Below are 19692 nucleotides of genomic sequence, written 5' to 3' on the forward strand. Positions count from 1 at the left end.
AACTGGCATGTGGGGGGCTGTGTCCTGAGATGGCACAGGGCATCAAGGGCCTGGGCCTCTTCCCTGAAGCCACTCTTTTCCACTAAACCTCTGGGCCTATGATGGGAGGGTTTGCCTCAAAGATTTCTGACAGGGCTTTCAGACCTTTTCCCATTTTCTTGGCTATTAGTGCTTGGCTCCATTTTAGTCATGCAAAGCTCTCCAGCAGGTGGTGGCTTTGAATCTTATTTCAATTCGTCTCCTAAAAATAGCCTTTCCTTCTCTATCACATGGCCAGGCTGTGAATTTTCTAAACTTTAATGCTGTGCTTCACTTTTAATTATAATTTCCAAATTTAAGTTATTTCTTTGCTCCTGTATCTGATGACAGGCTGTTAGAAGAAGCCATGCCACATTTTGAATGTTTTTCTGCTTATAGATTTCTTCTGCCAGATACTCTGGGTCATCACTCATAAGTTCAAACCTCCACAGATTTCTAGGGCATGGACACAATGCAGTCAAGTGCTTTGCTATGACATAACATAGGTGACCTTTACACCAGTTCCCAATAATTTCCTCACGTCCATCTGAGACCTCATCAGCTTGGATGTTACTATCCATATTTCTATCAGCATTTTGGTCACAAATACTTAACAAGCCACTTAAAAGTTTCAATTTTTCCCTTATCTTACTGTCTTCTTTCAAGGTATCCAAAATCTTCCAACCTCTGCCTATTATCCAGTTCCAAATGTATATTTATAGCAATTCCCCACTCCTCAGTACCAGCTTTCTGTTTTAGTCCATTTGCGTTGCTATAAAGGAATACCTGAGGCTGAGTAATTTATAAAGAAAAAAAGTTTATTTTGGCTTATGGTTCTGTAGACTGTACAAGAAGCATGGCACCAGCATCTGCTTCTAGTGAGGGCCTGAAGAAGCTTATGATCATGGTGGAAGTCAAAGGGTGAACTGGTGTATCACATGATGAGAAGGAGGAAGAGGAAGTGGGGGGTGGGGGTACCAGACTCTTTTAAACAACCAGATCTCATGTGAACTCAGAGCAAGAACTCACTTGATATCATGAGGACACCACCAAGCCATTCATGAGGGAGCTACCCTCATGAATCTAACACCACCCACTAGGCCCACTTGTAACTTTGGAGGTCAGATTTCCACATGAAATTTGGAGGGGAGAAAATATCCAAACAATATCACCAGGTCAAAAAATTGTGACTGAAGTCTAAAGATATCTAACTGGAGCTGAGAGACAGAAATTCAGAGAGCAGTGTGGAATGTCTGGAATGAATCTCCAAGAGGAGAAAGAAATCAGGGAAAATCAGCCTTTTAAAGCTATGGATAACAAGTCCAGAGTGAGAGCAATTAGAGAATTATAGCTTGAAGAATGATGACACTATACCAAATGTCCAGGAAATTTGAGCAGATATAAGAAGGCAAAAGATTAAAAAAAAATTTAAAGCATTATGAGATAAGTTTCAAAGTGGTAAAATTATTATAGGTGAGGGTACATGTAATTGCCTTGCCCTAAGAGAACACTCTAGAAATCTCAGGAATTAGGGGGAATGCAGCAGGATGCGTCAAGTTACAAGAGGCCTTGGAAAAGGCAGGCAAAGCAATAAGAGATAAAGTCCAGGCTTGGGTTTGATAGTGACTTCATGGGAAATTTTTTCCTGGATGGGATTATCGAACCCAGAAAGGAGAGAATGGATATGATCTGCTTGAACAGTGGAGGCTTCTGGAAGACTCAGAACTTATTGATTTTGTATCTCTCATATGTGAAACCTCATGAGACATTTAAGAAAATAATTTCAAAAAAAATATGTTTGCTTCTGAAAGCAATAGACAACTAAAACACAAAGTACTGGTAAATAGTGCCAGTTTTACATTGTTAAAGAAAGAAAGAGATTGACTATGGGAGCAATTTAAACTCTCAGCAACTCAGTTCAGACCCCTGAAATAGAGTTGTCAGATTTAGGAAATAAAAATAAAAGACACTTGTGATGCTAATTTTTTGTGTCAGCTTGGCTGGGCTATGGTGCCCATATAATTGGTCAAACCTTATTTTGGATGTTTCTGTGAGGGTGCTTTTGGATGAGATTAACATTTAAATTGGTGGATTTAGAGTAAAATAGATTGTCGTGCATAATGTCACTGGGCCTCATCCACTCAGTTGAAGGCATTAACAGAAAAAGATCAACCTTTCTATAGAAAGTATTTCTGCTAGCACACAGCTTTTAGACTTGAATGGCAATGTCAACTCTTCCCTAGGTCTCCAGCCTATCAGCCTATCCTGCAGATTTTGGACTTGCCTGTCTCCAAAATCATAGGAGCCAATTTCTTAAAATAAATCTCTCTGTATACATACACACAAACATTCTATTTGTTCTGTTTCTCCTGAGAAGACTGACTAACACAGACACTCGGTCAAATTTGAGTTTCAGATAGGCAATGAATTTTTTTAGTAGAAATGAGCCTAAATATTGTACAGGATATACAGATGTCTATATCTATATCATCTATATCTATATCTAATCTATTGATTTATATAGAGAGGGGTCAATGAGATTTATTGTAAGGAATTGGTTCATGCAATTATGGAGGTTGAGTAGTTCCATAATCTGCTGTTCATAAGCTGGAGACCCAGGAAAGCCAGTGATGTAGTTTGAAGGCATGTGAGACACAGACCCAACAGTGTAGACTCCTGTCCACGTCTACGAGCCTGAAAACCAGGAGCACCAAAGGCAGGAGAAGATTGATGTCCCAGTTCCAGCAGTGAGCAGAGCCACATTTTTGTTCTATTCACGTCCTCATGGATTGGATGGTCCCCACCAACATTAGGGAGGGCTGCCTGCTTTAGGGAGAGCCCACATTAGGGAGGGCCACTAACTTATATACTATGTTTTTTTTCTGAGAACATTCTCATAGACACACCTGGAAATAATGTTTATCCAGATCTGTGCATACTGTGTCCAAGTCAAGTTTACATATAAAATTATCCAACATGCTGTGTATTACAAGCACACAAGAGGGAGAACCATACAGCTGACATTAAATCAATATTTGTTGAATAAATTAGTGTAATTTGATCATCATATTTTGGAAGCTTTGAGAACGATGTAAGACACAATTTGAGATGACAGTAGAATATAAAGTGTCAAGGCCTTGGTTTAGAATGGTCTTGGAATTAAATCCACATTGCTGCTCCTCTCTGCTCCCAGTAATCTCAGAAGGACCCATGAAAAAGTATGGATTGATATTTGGGTAAAGGCTGCCCTAACAAATGCCCCTCTAGCTGTCTAAAGGCTTAATATTTAAGCCTAATGGCTTAAGAGATAAAGATTTTAGGGAACATTAGAAGTGAGATGCTTATCATGCACTCATCTATTTTCTGTATGGAGGGATTTCCCCAATACTCTTGACTTCTTATATCATTTCTAACGTCTTTAGGAAGTGAGGTGATTTACCCAGTTAATAAATTTTGGAGGAGAACTGGGCATAAGTAGCCCAGTGCCTTGTTCCATCTTTCTTTGAGATGGAGCTGCTTCAGGTAAGATACACTGCATGAATCTGCTCCTCACTGCTGTAAGTTTTGTAGGAGGAGTTTTTTGTACTGCTGTGTTTAGGTGGATAGATATGCCCATTTCTAGAGTATATTATGAAAAATCCCCATGGTTGCCAAAAATCCCAACTATGTTCTTCAATCTAGCTTTTATAAATAATAAAGATCAACCATCATCAGGATGTTTATCATTTAAAAATAATACATGATATCTTGTTAATATTTTAATTGGTTTCAAAATTGTTTTGCAGTATGAAAATTATCTATGGGATGCCTTTAAACTCCAACTGTACTTTCAACTACAACTACGGTGGCTTAAATCAAGTTGTTTCTTTTCTTTTTTTTTCTTTTTTTTTTTGAGGCAGAGTCTCCCTCTGTTGCCCAGGCTGGAATGCAGCAGGGTAATCACAGCTCACTGCAGCCTCAACCTCCCAGGCTCAAGCAATCCTCCCACCTCAGCCTCCTGAGTAGTTGGGACTACAGGTATGTGCCACCACTCCTGGCTAATTTTTGTTCTTTTTGTAGAGACAGAGTTTCGCTATGTTGCTCAGGCTGATCTCAAGCTCTTGAGCTTAAGCAGTCCACCTGGCTCAGCCTCCCAAAGCATTGGGATTACAGGGGTCAGCCACTGTGCCTGGCCAAGTTGTATCTTTTATAATTCATTCCTTTTTATGTTTTCAAACTTTATTAGAGTGATGACTGCATACCAAATGCTGTGCTTAATGTTAGTGATAGATAGGATGTGTCTATTTGCCCTTAAGCAATTTACAACTCACTGGGGAAGAAATAGACATGCAGACAATGAGATAAAATACAATTAGATGAGTGCTACAATAATAATCTTTTTGTAATGCTTCAGGAACAGATAGAAGGGAGGTCCTGAAACCATCTCTACAAACTTCATAAAATTATTCAGGTAAGAAGGGAGGGCAGAAACAAGAAACAAAAATAAACCAAACTTTCAACCCATTCAATGTTAAACACGAGGCCAGCTTGCCCTTTGACCTGCTTCCTGGTGGTTGTTTGGGGCCTATTACCTCAGAATCACACAGACCCTGTTACAAGATTATTTTCCCTTAGCTGCTCTATAGATAACTTCCTGAACATTATGAAACATGGTTTTCCCTTTGAGATATTCTTTCAGGTCCTGCATACTAGTAAAACTGCTGGTATCAGCTGCTCTGAAGGACCCCGCTAACACAAGCTGGTCTGAAAGACCCCACAACAAGCTGACTCACCAAAGAATGGGCTTCCATGTATTGATGATTTCATTCTCTTTACCCCAACCAACCAACAACCCCAATTTTCCAGCCCCTTATCCTCTGTGATTCCCTTAAAAAGCCCAGCCCAGAACTTCAGGATAGGGAAATGGATTTGAGGGTCTCCTTTATCTCCGCACTTGGTCCTCCGCTCTGCGTTTGTTTAACTCTTTCTCTGGGGCAAATCCAGCTGCCTTAGTGTAACCGGTGTGTTATTGCATGGGAGGCATATGAACCTGTTGGTCCTTTAACAGTCCTGACCTCTGCCAAGAAGAGGAGGAGAGGCATCAGGGAAGCTTTCATAAGGAAGGAATGAATAACAGGACAGTTACTACTAATATGAGAGGAAGGGTGTAAAAAGGGCTGACATTTTTTTCAAAAAAATCCTTCATCAGATAACAAAACTAACCTTTGTCAAAAATATGTAGTAGTTGAAATTTGCTTTTCAAATCCCTCACTTAAATATTTTTCAGACTTTTTCCTACTTCTTTCCAAATATCCAAAGATCTCTTGCTGTCTGATTCCTTCTAGTTATTGAGGCCATTGATCTGAAAACACTTTCACGTTGAAGAGTTTTATGACTTGACTACAGTTACTCCTCACAGACATTTGCATTTTTTAAAAAGCCCAGTGGGAGCTCAAGTCCTAACACAAATGACTGATTTGCTAAGCCATAGGTGCTAGGAAAATAAGTGGCAATGGATCTTTTAAAAAATTATATCCTATGTAGCATCTCAGGAAGGGTTTGGCTGCAAAAATAACTATGGAGGCTGGAGCCAAGCTATGGACCTTCCATAGAAGAGCTTATGATGCACTTTTGGTAAGTTATTTGCCTGAAGTTTGAATGAAAAAACCATCTAAATACACCTAAAATACTTCAACTTGGTATCAAATTTGCATTTACTTGATTTCAGTTTTCTGAAGGTCTAAGAATATTCAGGCTGTGAATCTAATTTGATATAATCCTTTAATCTTATTTTTATATTATGCTAAAATAAATAGTCAACTGTATTAATTTTGGATGTGCAGATAAAATTCAACTGAGTACAACTTCACTTTTTAAAATTATTGTTATGACACTGTTTAACTGCAACCCAAGATAGTAATAGAAGCATAATATGTAATAGGATTTTCTAGCTTACTCTTAGAGATAATGAGAAATCACTAACCACTTGTTTCTCTTAAGCCCCCTTGTACTAAAATCATATATGGTATTCTTTCAGCTTTGTTGTAAAACTTAGTAATAGTCGCCTTAATGATGAACCTAAGCAATCAGGAGTGGGGAAGACTGGAATGCATGCACCTGACTAGAGATAAACAGAGCTGGGTAGGAATGTTTAGTTTGGTGTCTCTGATATTGCAGCATGAATATTAATTTATAATTTGTGAAACTATACATACATGTTATATGCATTTCTTTGTAGGTATGATATTTTACATTTTAAAAATTTAAGGGTTAAGCAGAAGATGAATTCCAGAGAGGGAAAATGAGGATATAGCATGGTATAGGCAGATAGCATAAAACAGTATGACTAAGACAGTTTTTAGAGTAAAACTTAGGTTTATATCTCAGCTTCAGCACTTACTAGCTATGTGACATTGCATAAATTACTGAACCTTTCTGAGCTCCTGCAGCCCTTTCTGTAAAATCTGACTAACATTTGCTTAAAGTTGAAAGGAAGAAGAGCTGGCCATAGAGTGTGAGAGACACAGGGGAAGTGAGTCTGATTTTAAAACAGAAAGATATTGGATTAAGGAATTTAAAGGAGAAACTGAAGATGATGACAATGTAAACTGCTCACAAACTAAAGGGCTCAAAGAGAAAAAGAGGGAACTGAAAGATATATAGGTGCCTGGAAGTCACTGTGACATTAGTGCCCTGATTCCTGATATACCAAGTACCACCTCCTCTATCCTTTGTTCCCATTTGCAACCATAAAATATTTTGGGATAGTTGAGTATGTATAGACAAATATGTAGTATATGCAAAATAAGGGATATAGTGTTGAGTAATCTTACCTGCTCCATTGCTTATGCTAAGCCAAATAGCCAATATAAAATCTGAGATTGCTTCTAATATTAAACCAGCTCTTGAAAGTGATTGGTTTAGTACAATAGGGTGAGGCCAATGAGTACATAGCATTCTCCTGGTGTACAGTAATGGTCATGAATGGGGATGTAACCCCATTTAGGCCAATAAAATGATAAAATAGGGAGTATTTTCCGAAGACTTCTACAAGGTTTTTTTTTTTTTTTTTTTTTTTTTTTTTTTTAACATAAAAAGAGTCCAGGAAAGAGACAGCATTTCTTCCTCTGCAAATTTTCATGCACATGCATGAGGTTTATAACTGTAGAACATCGCTGCCAGCCCAAGAATAAAGCTGACATCCAGAGAACGGTGATGTTCTGAAGCCTGTCTTATTTCTAAACTTCCAGTTATGCAAACCATCAAATTTCTTTAGTAGATATGAGATTTTCCCCTACCCCCTGTCGCATAAGCTCCTGACCATAGTAGCACCAGGTTATTAACGTCATAGTTGGGTCCCTGGGATATGGCTTACAAAAAAGGAACTGATAAAGAACCCCAGTATCTGGGGATCCAGCACAGACTTGAGGTGAAGTCAACTGGAAAAGGGGTGGCTCCAGGATCTACTCAACAAATAAACTCTACTTACATTGCACTAATGTTCCTTACTTCTTTTACCTGATTTACCATAAAGCATCTGAAGCTTGATTAATTCTCAATCCCTGATTCATTGACACACGTTTAATATACAATTCTTAACAAGAATGGTTTGTCAGACTTCTCAGTTCTTGAAGGAGGAAACTAAAATGGAAAACAGAATGTCAAAAGAAGAGGTAGTTAAAAAGCAAGAACAGTTACAGCAAAAGTGACAGCTGACAACTTGATATGTAGGGAAGCAAAAAGACAGAATTCCATTATTACACTTTATAATAATGGCAGATTATAAAACCATCTTTGAGATACTAGGAAAAGCCTAAATCATATTCAGTGGCTTCTACTGCGAAGGTAGGAATGTCACGAATCATAATGATTTTTACCAAGCTGGTTAATATTAGAATATTTTCACATTTGAAAGGGTAACATTCAGTTATATAAACGCAAAATGATTTGAAGTGTTATCTCTTGCTAATATTAAAGAAATCCTGTTAGAAGGGTAAAATAAAGGACCAAAACCCTTCAATGAATGTCTGTTATTATTTAAAAACTCAATAGACAGGCATCATGTATTTTAGTGTACATAATATTGACTCAGGTTGATTTCAGAAAAAAAATTACACTGTCATAAATATTTCTCTATAAAAATAATAATTTCTCTTTTTTTCTTTTCTTTCTTTTCTTTTTTTTTTTTTTTTTTGAGACGGAGTCTTGCTTTGTAGACCAGGTTGGAGTGCAGTGGTGTGATCTCAGCTCACTGCAATCTCCGCCTTCCAGGCTCAAGCTATTCTCCTGCCTCAGCCTCCTGAGTAGCTGAGACTACAGGTGTGTGCCACCATGCCCAGCTAAGTTTTTTGTATTTTTGTAGATATTGGGTTTCACCATCTTGGCCAGACTGGTATCGATTTCCTGACCTCTGATGATTCACTCTCCTCAGCCTGCCAAAGTGCTGGGATTACAGGTGGGAGCCAACAGGCCTGGCCTAAAATAAGTTTCTTTTTTTAAGCAGACCGCAACCACAACTTACTAACAAGAATTTATTTGCTATTGACAACTAAGTGGGACTAAGTAAAAGATAAATAAATAAAAAGATGCAGCAAAGCTAATAAAACAAAGTTTAAGAAAATACAAATTTTGTAAAATTAATTTGAATACATACAATTTCATGATTGTTAAGTCCTCTTGATGAACTGACCTTCTTTATCCCTTGTAATGTTTTGCTCTGAAGTTACTTTTATCCAGATATTAATATAGTCACTCTAGCTTTCATTTAAATAATTTAGGATGGTATTTCTTTTTCCATCCCTTTATATTTAACCTTTTTGTATTTTTGCAACTAAAGAACATTTTTATAAGCAACATATAGTTGGTCTTTCTTTTTTATCCAATCAGACAAGCTTTGTCTTTTAACCACGGTATTTACACCATTTACACTTAATGTAATTATTGATATATTAGGACTTAAGTGTAATACATCTAATTTTATTATTTGTTTTCTGTTCTGTTCTCTTGGTTTCTTGTTTCTATGTTTCTTTTTCCTTCACATCCTCTAGGTTACATGAATATATTTAGTTCACTTTTGATTTACCTAAAATGTTTTTGAGTCTGTTATTTTGTGGTCTTCTTAGTGGTTGCCCTAGGTATTACAATATACATATGTAACTTATCACAGTCTACTGGTATCAGTGTTATATAATTTCAAGTGAAGTAGAGAAACCTTATATCAATTTAGGTCCCTTTACCCTTTCCACTTTTTAAATATTAATTGACTTAATTATTTCATCTACATACATGTGCACCACATCAGATGGTATTATAGTTTTTGCTTCAACCATGAAACACAAGGGAAAGAAAATTCTACTATTCATACTTCTATTTTTATTCATTCTACTGTTCTTTACTTCCTGAAGGTATAAGTCTTCTTTTGTTAAACTTTCTCTTTGTGTTTGGAGAGTTCTGTGTAGCCATTGTTTTGGGGAAGGTTTGTTAGCAACAAATTCTCTCAGTTTTCCTTCTTCTGAGAATGGTTTTATTTTTCCTTGATTGCTGAAGGATGGTTTAGTTGGATATAGGATTCAGAGTTGACAATTCTTATAATACTTGAAAATCTTGTGTGTCATTTCCTTCTGGCCTCTGTGGTTTCAGATGAAAATATACCGTCATTTTAATTGATGTTACTTTGTATGTAATGTGTTATTTCTGCTCCTTTATATGTAATGTATTATTGCACTCTGGTTGTTTTTAAGATTTTCTTTATCTTTGGTTCTCACAAATTTAATTATGAAATGTCCTGTTGTGGAATTTTTTTTTTTTTTTTTTTGGTTTATCTTCTTTGGTGTTGACCCAGCTTCTTGAATATCTAGATTTATGTCTTTTGTCAACTTGTAGAAGTTTGCAACAATTACTTCTTAAATACTTTTATCTGTCCAATACTCCTTTCCTCTCCTGGGATTCTGATGATACAAATATTATATATTTTGTTATTTTTCCACAAATCCCTGAGGTTCTGTCCATTTTTGTTTAGTATATATTCTCTTTGTTGTTCAGAGTGAGTGAATTCCACTAATCTACATATTCGTTTAATCTATTTTCTGTAATTTTCACTCTACTATTGAGTCCATTAAGTGATATTTTTATTTTGGTAATTTTGATTTTCAGTTACATAATTTCCATTTGGTTCTTTTTTATAAGTCCTTTTTTTTTCCTTGAGATTTTCTGTTTTTCTTGACTTGTTTCAAGAGATTATGTAATTGTCTCCTGAAGCATTCTTATGATGGATGCTTCAATTTCCTTCTCAGAAATTCCATTATCTAATTTGTCTTAGTATTGGGGTCAGTGGAATGTCTTTTCTCAGAATGTGGTTTTTCTGGTTCATGGTATGATGAGTTACATTCAATTGCATTTTGAATATTTTGACTATTATGTTAGGAGACTTTTAATCCTATTGAAATCCTTTATTTGAGCAGGTATGTATCCTGTTTAGGTTTAGCTTATAGGGTTTGGACTAATTTTGTGGGCTTAGTTCCAATGGCAGTTAGTGTTCTGATTTTTCATAATGCTGATGCTGATCTGGTCTGCTTCATTCTTCTGGCACTGTTGGGGCTTCTGCTAAAACTCTGCTGGTGTCATCTGCTAGAGTTAAAAGTGCTGCTCTGGGTTCTCTAATATTCCTAGGTAAATCTCTGGGAAGAAGCCTCTGGCACAGAAGCCACTGGGCCTGGGTCTCTTTATGACACTGGGTGAAAGATAGGAAGACACAGGGCTTTACTACTGCCACCATTACTACCAGATAGATCTGCCCACCAGGGAGAGCAGAGCAGGGTTGCCCTGCGGCCTTACTGCTCTGTTTCTGCAGGTGAATTGAACTGCCTGTGGATCAGGACTATAGAATAAGATATTGGTGGCTCTCTTCCAAACCTCTGTTGTTTTTCTCTCTCTTGGTCCTCTGGACTGAGAGAGTAGGATTTGCTTTTGTTTTTTTCCTTCTTTTCTTCATGCCTGTTGACAGTACCAGATTGCAAGCCTCTCTGGAATGCAGTCCAGGGATATATAGGAGATAAAAAGAAAATGCAAGAAGCATACCATGATGTCTTTCTTTAAGTCCTGATATCCCAGTCAGTTTGCCTTCTTCTTTGAAGCTTTCAGAGTCCTTTTAAAATGGTCTGTTGAAGAATTTTTCCAGAGTGTTTAGTTTCATTTAGAATTGAGGATCAGGAAAGGTGAATCTATGCCATCTGTTACAGAATCAAAAGCTTGGCCTTCCCTCCCTTTCTTTCATCTTCCTTCCAACTGTCTTTTTCTACCTTTCTCTTTTTCTTTCTTTATGCCTTTCTTTCCTTCCTTTTACTCCTTCTTTTCTTTTTATCTCTCCTACCCATCTCTTTCTTTATTTCTGGCAGATTCTTGTGAATTTTCATTTTTGAAGTTAATTAATTAATTCCTTCACTCATTCTCATTCGTTCTATAATATCTGTTGAACACCTACTAACTGCCAGACAATATGTCATGTGTTACTAATATAGTGAATAAGAGGGAGTTCTTGCTGCTCAGAAAGTTGATAGTATAATTCTAAAATATCTGTATGTATCTGGGTATGGATCTTATATAACTGATTTTTATACAGTACATCAGAAAACATTTTAATATGCAATCAGATATTTTAATAGCTTCAGAAAGTACATTACATAAAATCTTTTATCATTTTTGTTTGAATTGTTCTGATTCCTTTAAGACAATTTACACTTCTTAGGTTGGATGTTCGTTCTTCATTTTTCTACATGTAATTGTTTCCCATCATTATTTATTATTTCATCATCTTTCCTTTGTATTCATGGAGTGCTTCCAGTTCCAATTGTTCCAATTTCTGATATTTTTGCATGTAAATTCTTCTATTGACTCCAGTAAAGATTTTAATTGTGATCTTCATGTTTAGTTTTTTTTTTTTAATTCCCTGCTCAATAATGTTCATTTTTCCTTTTCTCTAAAAAAAGTTTTTCCCACATTGTTTATTTTGCAGGTATTTCTTAGAGTATTTCTTGTGACTATTGAAAATTTAATCTCTTTAATTTTTCTTTTAATTTCTTCATTTATTATTTTTTGAAGGCAAACTCTTCCTTTACAGGCTAACTTCTTCCCTCTAGTTCTATATTATTTCAAAATACATATTTTTTTCTCTTATCACTGAGTACGATCAATAATTATAAGACAGTCAGTTTGGTTGAAGCACAGAGAGCACAGGAATAGAGTATGAGATGAGGCTGATTGGGTGGGTGGGGGCTAGACTCTGCAAAATCTTCAAATCCACAGTATGGCTATTGTCTTTCTTGAATGAGCAATGGAAAACCATAGGGTTATTTTAAGATGAAGAGGGTTTTCTAACAGTATGTAGGAAAGTCACTTAGGGGAGCATTTGGTAGAATCTTACATAGAATATTTGCAAAGGTGATTTGTGAACAGATTCAAAACATACGTAGGAGGTCAAGTTGAGAGGCCTTGAAATTAGAGTGAACATAGGAGAGAAAAGGGGAAGAAATGTATGGAAGACGACTCCTAGGTTTATTAACTTTGAACCTAGATGGTTAACAGCATCACACATTCAGACAGAAAACACTGGGAGAAGCTCGGGCTTTGAAAGATCATAGATTTGGTTTTGGATTTGTTGGGTTTTTTGCGTTGTTGAAACATTCAAGAATGTGTCAAGTGCACACTGGGATGAACAGAGAGAGGTTTGGTCTGGATACATCAATTTGTGAGTCATCTGATCATAGGAATAACTAATACTGTATGTAATGACATTGTTTGTGGAGGAAGTATATTTGGGACAAAAAGGAAGACTTCAAACTATCTTCCAAAATTCTAATATATAATGGCTGTAAAGAGAAAGTTAGCATGCAAAAGAGTAACCAGAGGGACTATAGAAAAATCAGGAAAGTATTCTATTATGGTAGCCAAAGCATTAGATGATCTCTGTCTCAGCCTATTCATGCTGCCATAATGAAATTCCATGAACTAGGTAGCTTATTAACAACAAAAATTTATTTCTCACAGTTCTGGAAGCTGGGAAATCCAAGATCAAGATGTTGGCAGATTTGGTACTTGGTAAGTCCCACTTTCTGATTTATAGATGGTGCCTTGTCACAGATTACCTCCAAAAAGTCTATCTCATGATATAACATCAATTGGGTTTTAACATATACTGTTTGGAGGGATAGTAATATTCAGAGCATTGCATTTTTCAAAAGGACAAAATGGTCAACAGTATTGATCCCTGCTAAAAAGTCAAGTAAGATGAGCATTGAAAACAATGCTTGATGGATTAGCAAATGATAGCTTAACTTCTAAGATGGCCCCATGATCATCAACATACTTCTTGATGCTTGAACCCTGTATAATCCCCTCTCCTTGGATATAAGCTGGACCTATCACTTTCTTCTGGACAATAAAATATGGCAAAGGCAATGGTGTAATTATGATCCCACATTCTGAATTAATCAAAATTGAAATTATCTTGGGTGTGCCTGACTTAATCAGGTGAAAGTACTTAAAAGAGAGACAGGTAATTCTCCCTAAGAATAGGGAGTTAATGGGCTAATTTAGAATGTCCATGCAGCAAAGAGTTTCTGGAGGCCTCTAGAACCTAAAAATGACTTCAGCTGGCAGCCAACAAAAAACTGGGACTGTCATACCACCACAAGGAAACAAATTCTGCCAACAGCCTAAATGAGTTCAGAAGTGAATTATTTCCCCAACTGAGCTTTTGATTAAGACTTCAACCTGGTGATACCTGAAGCAGCGAACTCTGGACTCCTGACCTTCAGAAAATGTGAAATGATAAATGATGTTGTTTTAAGACACAGGTCTGTGCTAATTTGTTACATAGCAATAGAAAACTATTAGAGCAACATAAAAAATTTATTGATGCTCTGTGAACAAAAGCTGTTTCAGTAGAGTGACTGGACTGGAACCAGACTGGACTGGGTTGGAGGAGTGAGTAGGAGGCAAGTAAATGGAGCGAGTATAGATAACTCTTAGATAAATCAAGAGATTTTCCTGAACAGAGAACAAGAGTGTAGGGCTGTAGCTGAAAGGGGCTGTGGCTTTGAGGACAAAGTTTTTATTTTGTGTTTTAATGGGGAATACCTTAAACATGTTTAAAAATCTGTCTTCCACAATAATCTATTTTTACTGAAAGTTTACTTGACTATGCCAGATGCAGCATAGGTAGATATAATTCACATTAAATAACTAAGATCTATATCTGGTGACCTTATGTTGATTTTAACATTGCAAATATTGTAAAGTGGGATAGAGAATTATAAAAGAAAACAATACGAAGTATGCTATTTAGCAAAACCTTCCTGTATACGATATCTCCAAACAAAAGAGTGATTTCCTTACTCTGGAGGATCCTATGGTCTGAACCACGTTTCCTTATTCCTTTCAATTCTTAGTGCAGAAAAGCTTTGATTTGACTTTCTACGATAGTTCTCAAAGGTGGAACCTTTGTGTGGGATTTGACCAACAAATCTTGGTGTAGATCTATACTGAATCTGTAGAATCACAGAAAAACAACTAGGCCATTGTGTTAAACTAATATCAAACATGAATTACCATCGAACATTGCTGTAAGAATTTCAGCTTTATGATATTTACTTAGAACCTTTTCTTCTTCATGCATGATTGTTTCTAAAAACAGTGGTGGTAATATCTGTGCATTTGCATTCCTGATCTCAAAAAACTGCCTTATTATCCTCAAACAAATGTTTAGTTTGAAATAAGAGAACAATAATAACAATTAAAGAAAGAGACAGAAAAAGAGAAGAGAAGAAAGAAAACTCACTACATCCCAGGTTCTGTACCAACTACTTAATATAAATATCTCCCTTCATTCTTAAAATAATTACATTAAGTAGGCTTTAGCATATCCTCATTTTCTCTAGATAAATAAACTGAATTTTATATTCAAAATAACTATCTACTCATGGTCCTGCATCTGGTCAAATTAAGTGTCATATTAGAGAAAAAATCCTTTTGTGTATCTCTAACATTAATAGTTTTCACTACCATATGTTGCTTCCATTACAAAAAAAATTATGGCTTTTATTTTTCTCATGGAATTCACACTAGTCCGTCACATAGCAAGAAGAACTGCTCACTGCACTAACAAGGGAAAATAAAGACCTCTATGGAAAAGAAAACAATTGCATAGATTTTGCATTTTTCAGTACATCTTTCCATGTTCAATAACATACTCCAGCTGAATTTCCTTGGTGACACTTCAAAGACTTCCCTGACTGTCACGATCCAATTGGTAAGAACTTATAACACAAGTGTCGGTTATATCATGTACCTTGCTAAGCACAGATTAGGTAGCTTAACGTATGTACTTTACATGAGAGAACAATAAAACTTGATTATGAACTATACCAATGATTATTCCTCTTTTGTATAGATAACGATTTAGTATCATCTGATGCCAATCATTTTACCTAGGCTAGTAGTTTTCAAGCTTGAGCTTGCATCAGAATCTCCTGCAGAGCTTCTTAAAATACAGGTCACCAGGCCCTGCTCTAAGTGTTTCTGATTCGGTAGGTGTGACTTGCAGCACTAGAATTTACATTTTTAACAAGTTCCCAGATGCTTCTGCTGCTGCTCATAGCCTGGAGATCACAATTTGAGAACCACTGGCCCAGACCAGGGTTCAAAAAGATTTTCCATAAAGACCCAGGTGAATATTTTTTTTGGTTTTGGGGGCCATACGGTCTCTTGTCACAACTACTCAACTATTCCTTTGTAGTGCAAAATCAGTTGTGCATAATACACAATGAATAAATGACGGCTGTGTTTCAATAAAATTGTACTTACAAAAAAGGTGTCAGGCTGAGTTTCATCGACAAACTATATTGGCCAACCCCTGGCTTAGACCAACTCAGTACAAGAGCCCTGAAATATCACTTTGTTTATGTTAAATGGCAACTCTGTGATAATCGTTTGCAAACATATCTCCAAATATCCCTTTTAAGTTTTATTTAAGTATCTACAGAACTGTACCAGAGAGTAAACTGATGGTCTCCTTGAAGCATAGAGAAGAAACCCCAAAGTTTTTCTATAAACCCAACAGAAATATGTAATACTTTTATGCAAGAGTCTGCATAGTTATAAATGCCCACGAACTCTATCTTTATTTTCAAGTTTTAGTTTTAGTGAAATATTGTTCGTGGTGTTATAAGCCATAAATCTACCAGGTTAAAGAGGGCCAAAACACTACTGAATGACATATATGTCAGCTCAGTAAGGTTATCTATTAACTTTATAATAAACAAAACAAGAACACTTAATTTGCCATGAGTGTGCCCTGCTTTAATGTAGTTGGTCTTTACCCACAGCAGTATACTTCAAACTAATTTGAAAATGCCACTATAATCTTAAAATTCTACTTAACTATATACTTCAGTGAACCCACTACATTAGCTTTATCCTTGTAAAATGTAAGTTCCTGTAAAAGGGCAAAATTCTGATAAATTTTTATCATAATGAAATGTGATTTAGTTCCCTGAAAATAATTATATGCAAATACCATGAGGAAACATAGTATTATGAATCATTTTATAAACTCAAGATGTGAATATTATGTCAAGAGTCTCCAACAATCTACTACATGCTATAGAAAATAAATAAATAAAATCCCTACAGCCAATGGCATATTCTAATATTTGATAATTTGAGGATGAACTAACATGACTTTATACTGGGATTCATGGTATCTATCTTTCAGAACATTTTACTAAATTCAATTAAATCAAATGTTTCCATTTGGCAAACAGGTTTACATTTACCGGCAGATATCTAGTATTTTGTCTAAAGGAGTGGTTTTAAAAAGTTCTCAGTTAAAAAAAAAAATGTTAAAAGAGCCCTGTGGCTAAAGAGAAACTGGAAAGTGTTGATTTTAGATATATTTCAAAAGTTTCTTTACTTTAGGACGTCTCAGAACCATTACCATGCATGGTATAAATATCTAAGGAAGATTTGTCAGACCGTACAGCCTTTTCCCATCTTATTTGAACAGGGAACTTGATTATCAGTAGAACATCTTGAAGTACCAGAGAAATATCCTTAAGAAAGCAATGTTCTAAGTAAGCACTTACATTCAGGTAACATATGGTAAGTTATTTTTAAAAGACCAACTCAACTCAGCAAATATTCTATTACTTGACTAACCATTTAAAGGTCACTCATTTCATTTTACTATGCTACTCACCAAAATCTATCTAGAACACAGTTAATCCTATTAAACATACTTACACTCCTCTTCAGGCCTTTTCCGAAGTGCTGCACGAACCTCTTTACAAGGACTTCTCTGGTACTGTGGGGGGTTCCTTCCCCTTATTAGGTTCTCCATCCTATAAGAGAGAATCAAAAGAGTATTTTAATACCAAAAGTTTGATAAATGTTTACAAGTTAAATGGTCTAAAATTCAAATACCCACAGAACTTTGCGAAACAACACCATGAAGATGACCTGGCAAGGAGCGAGCTGGCAAGGAGCACTGGGGACCACAGTAAATTGGAGAGTGCTTGACTTTTCCAGCATTCCAATTTAAAAAATTTAAAACACCATGTGTATGAAACTTATGCACATTCTTTAATTAGAGACTGCCGTGGACTGAATATGTCCCCATAAAATTCAAATATTGAAGCACCAGCCCCCAGCGTGATTTGAAGGTAGGGCTTGTGGGAGGTAATTAGGTTTAGAGGAGGTTATGAGTGGAACATCCATGATGGGATTAGTGTCTTTACAGGAAGAGAGAGAGAGAAAAAGGGAAAAAGAGTAGACTTCTCTCTCTCTCCACCATGTGGGGACACAGGGAGGAAGCTGTCTTCAAACCACGGTGAAGGCCTCTACAAGGAACCAAATTTATCAGCACCTTGACCTCGAACTTCCTAGCCTCTAGAACTGAGAGCAATAGTCTGTTGTTTAAGGCACTGAGTCTACGGTATTTTGTTATAGCAGCCCAAGCTGAATAAAATAAAGACCTATCGACTAAGAGTAATTACTTGTAAAGTAAATAAATTTAAAAATAGGACATCATTCGGAAAGAAAAATCATATCTTTTACCAACATTTCAAGTATCAGTTTTTCACAATGAGATACCACCTTACCCCAGCCAGAAAGGTCATTATTAAAAAGTCAAAAAACAATAGATGTTGGCATGGATGTGAAAAAGGAACACATACACTGCTGCTGGGAATGTAAACTAGTACAGTCTCCACGAAAAACGGTATGGAGATTTCTCGAAGAACTAAAAGTAAATCTACCATTTGATTCAGTAATCCCACTACTGATTAACCCAAAGGAAAAGAAGACGCTATTTCATAAAAACACCTGCACTCATATGTTTATTACACCACAATTCACAATTGCAACGATATGAAATCAACCTAACTGCCCATCACCCTATAAGTGGATAAAGAAAATGTGGGATATATATGATATATTGATATATAATATATAACATATATATGATATGTATGAAATATACTATATATAAAAATGTGGGATTATATATGTGCAATATATACACACACATATATATCTACACACAAAATGTATATATGTGTGTAGGATATATATACTACTGGAATATACTACTCAGCCACAAAAAGAATGAAATAATGTTCAGTAACTTGGATGGAAGTGGAGACCATTACTCTAAGTGAAGTAACTCAGGAACAAAAAGCAAATACCATATGTCTTACTTATAAGTGTAAGAACTAAGGTATGAGTATGCAAAAGCACACAGAGTGGTATAATGGACACTAGAGACTCAGAAGGGAAAGGGTGGGAGAAGGGTGATCAATGAAAAACGACCTATCGATTACAATGTTCACTATCCGGGTGACATGTGCACTGATTCCTAGACTTCACCAATATACAATTCATCTGTGTAATAAAAACTCACTTGTACCCCTAAAACTATTGAAATAAGAAACATGTTCAAAAAGTACCAGTTTTCAGGAATGGAACTGCTGATTTCATTCAATACTAATGACTGAATCAGACCGTATTTAAATTCTAATAATTGTGATTTTTTGAAAAGAGTGGTTAATATAAATTGTACCTTTCTGTTACCAGTTACATGGCGATGCTGACAACCAGAAAATAATAAATTAATCAAACACAACTTGGGTGAGCATCTGTAGCAGCATATACTTTGTGGTATTTTCTGTTTTCAGTAAAGTTCACAGTTTTGCACATCAGTGTACACTCTACTAACTTCTATAACACTAAAAAAATTGAATGCTCAGGATTTGAAAAAGTAAACCATAGTATTTATCATTTTGAAAATATAAACGTTATTTCTTAACATCTATATGATTATCCTCAACCAGGGATATCACTGGTTTTGATAGCTGTCCTGGTTGATAGAACGCATACCATTGAAAACAGTGTGATTATTATGGGTATACTGGCAGAGGGTTTTCTAGGATTAGTAGTATATAGAGAGGATTATGTTCCTTGTATCTGGAGGGGAAATTGAGAAAGGATGATTCCATAAAAGCAGTGTGTTAAGTGGTGGAAAATATGAGATAAAAAGGCTTTTGGGGTGGAATAGTAACATAATACAACTCCTATGGGAACTTATCATTGGGGCTTAAAAATAGTCTTCCAAATATACTGAAATCAGTCCATTCATATGTAGAG

At 36.0% G+C, this 19692-nt stretch overlaps 1 protein-coding gene across 10 annotated transcripts in view; it reads right to left on the bottom strand.

Moving 5' to 3' along the window:
• LRRC7 (leucine rich repeat containing 7) overlaps positions 1-19692 on the bottom strand; it is a 570280-nt gene that overhangs the window by 438610 nt on the left and 111978 nt on the right. For 9 of the 10 annotated variants that reach the window (XM_007978322.3, XM_007978330.3, XM_007978324.3 and 6 more), the window contains exon 2: positions 17293-17390. In XM_007978322.3, the coding sequence (XP_007976513.1) occupies positions 17293-17390 (98 nt within the window). Of the gene's footprint in view, positions 1-17292; positions 17391-19692 lie in introns of those variants that run through there. The other variant, XM_007978326.3, reaches the window with a different exon arrangement.

This window comes from Chlorocebus sabaeus, chromosome 20, assembly GCF_047675955.1.
Source record: "Chlorocebus sabaeus isolate Y175 chromosome 20, mChlSab1.0.hap1, whole genome shotgun sequence".
NCBI lineage: Eukaryota > Metazoa > Chordata > Mammalia > Primates > Cercopithecidae > Chlorocebus > Chlorocebus sabaeus.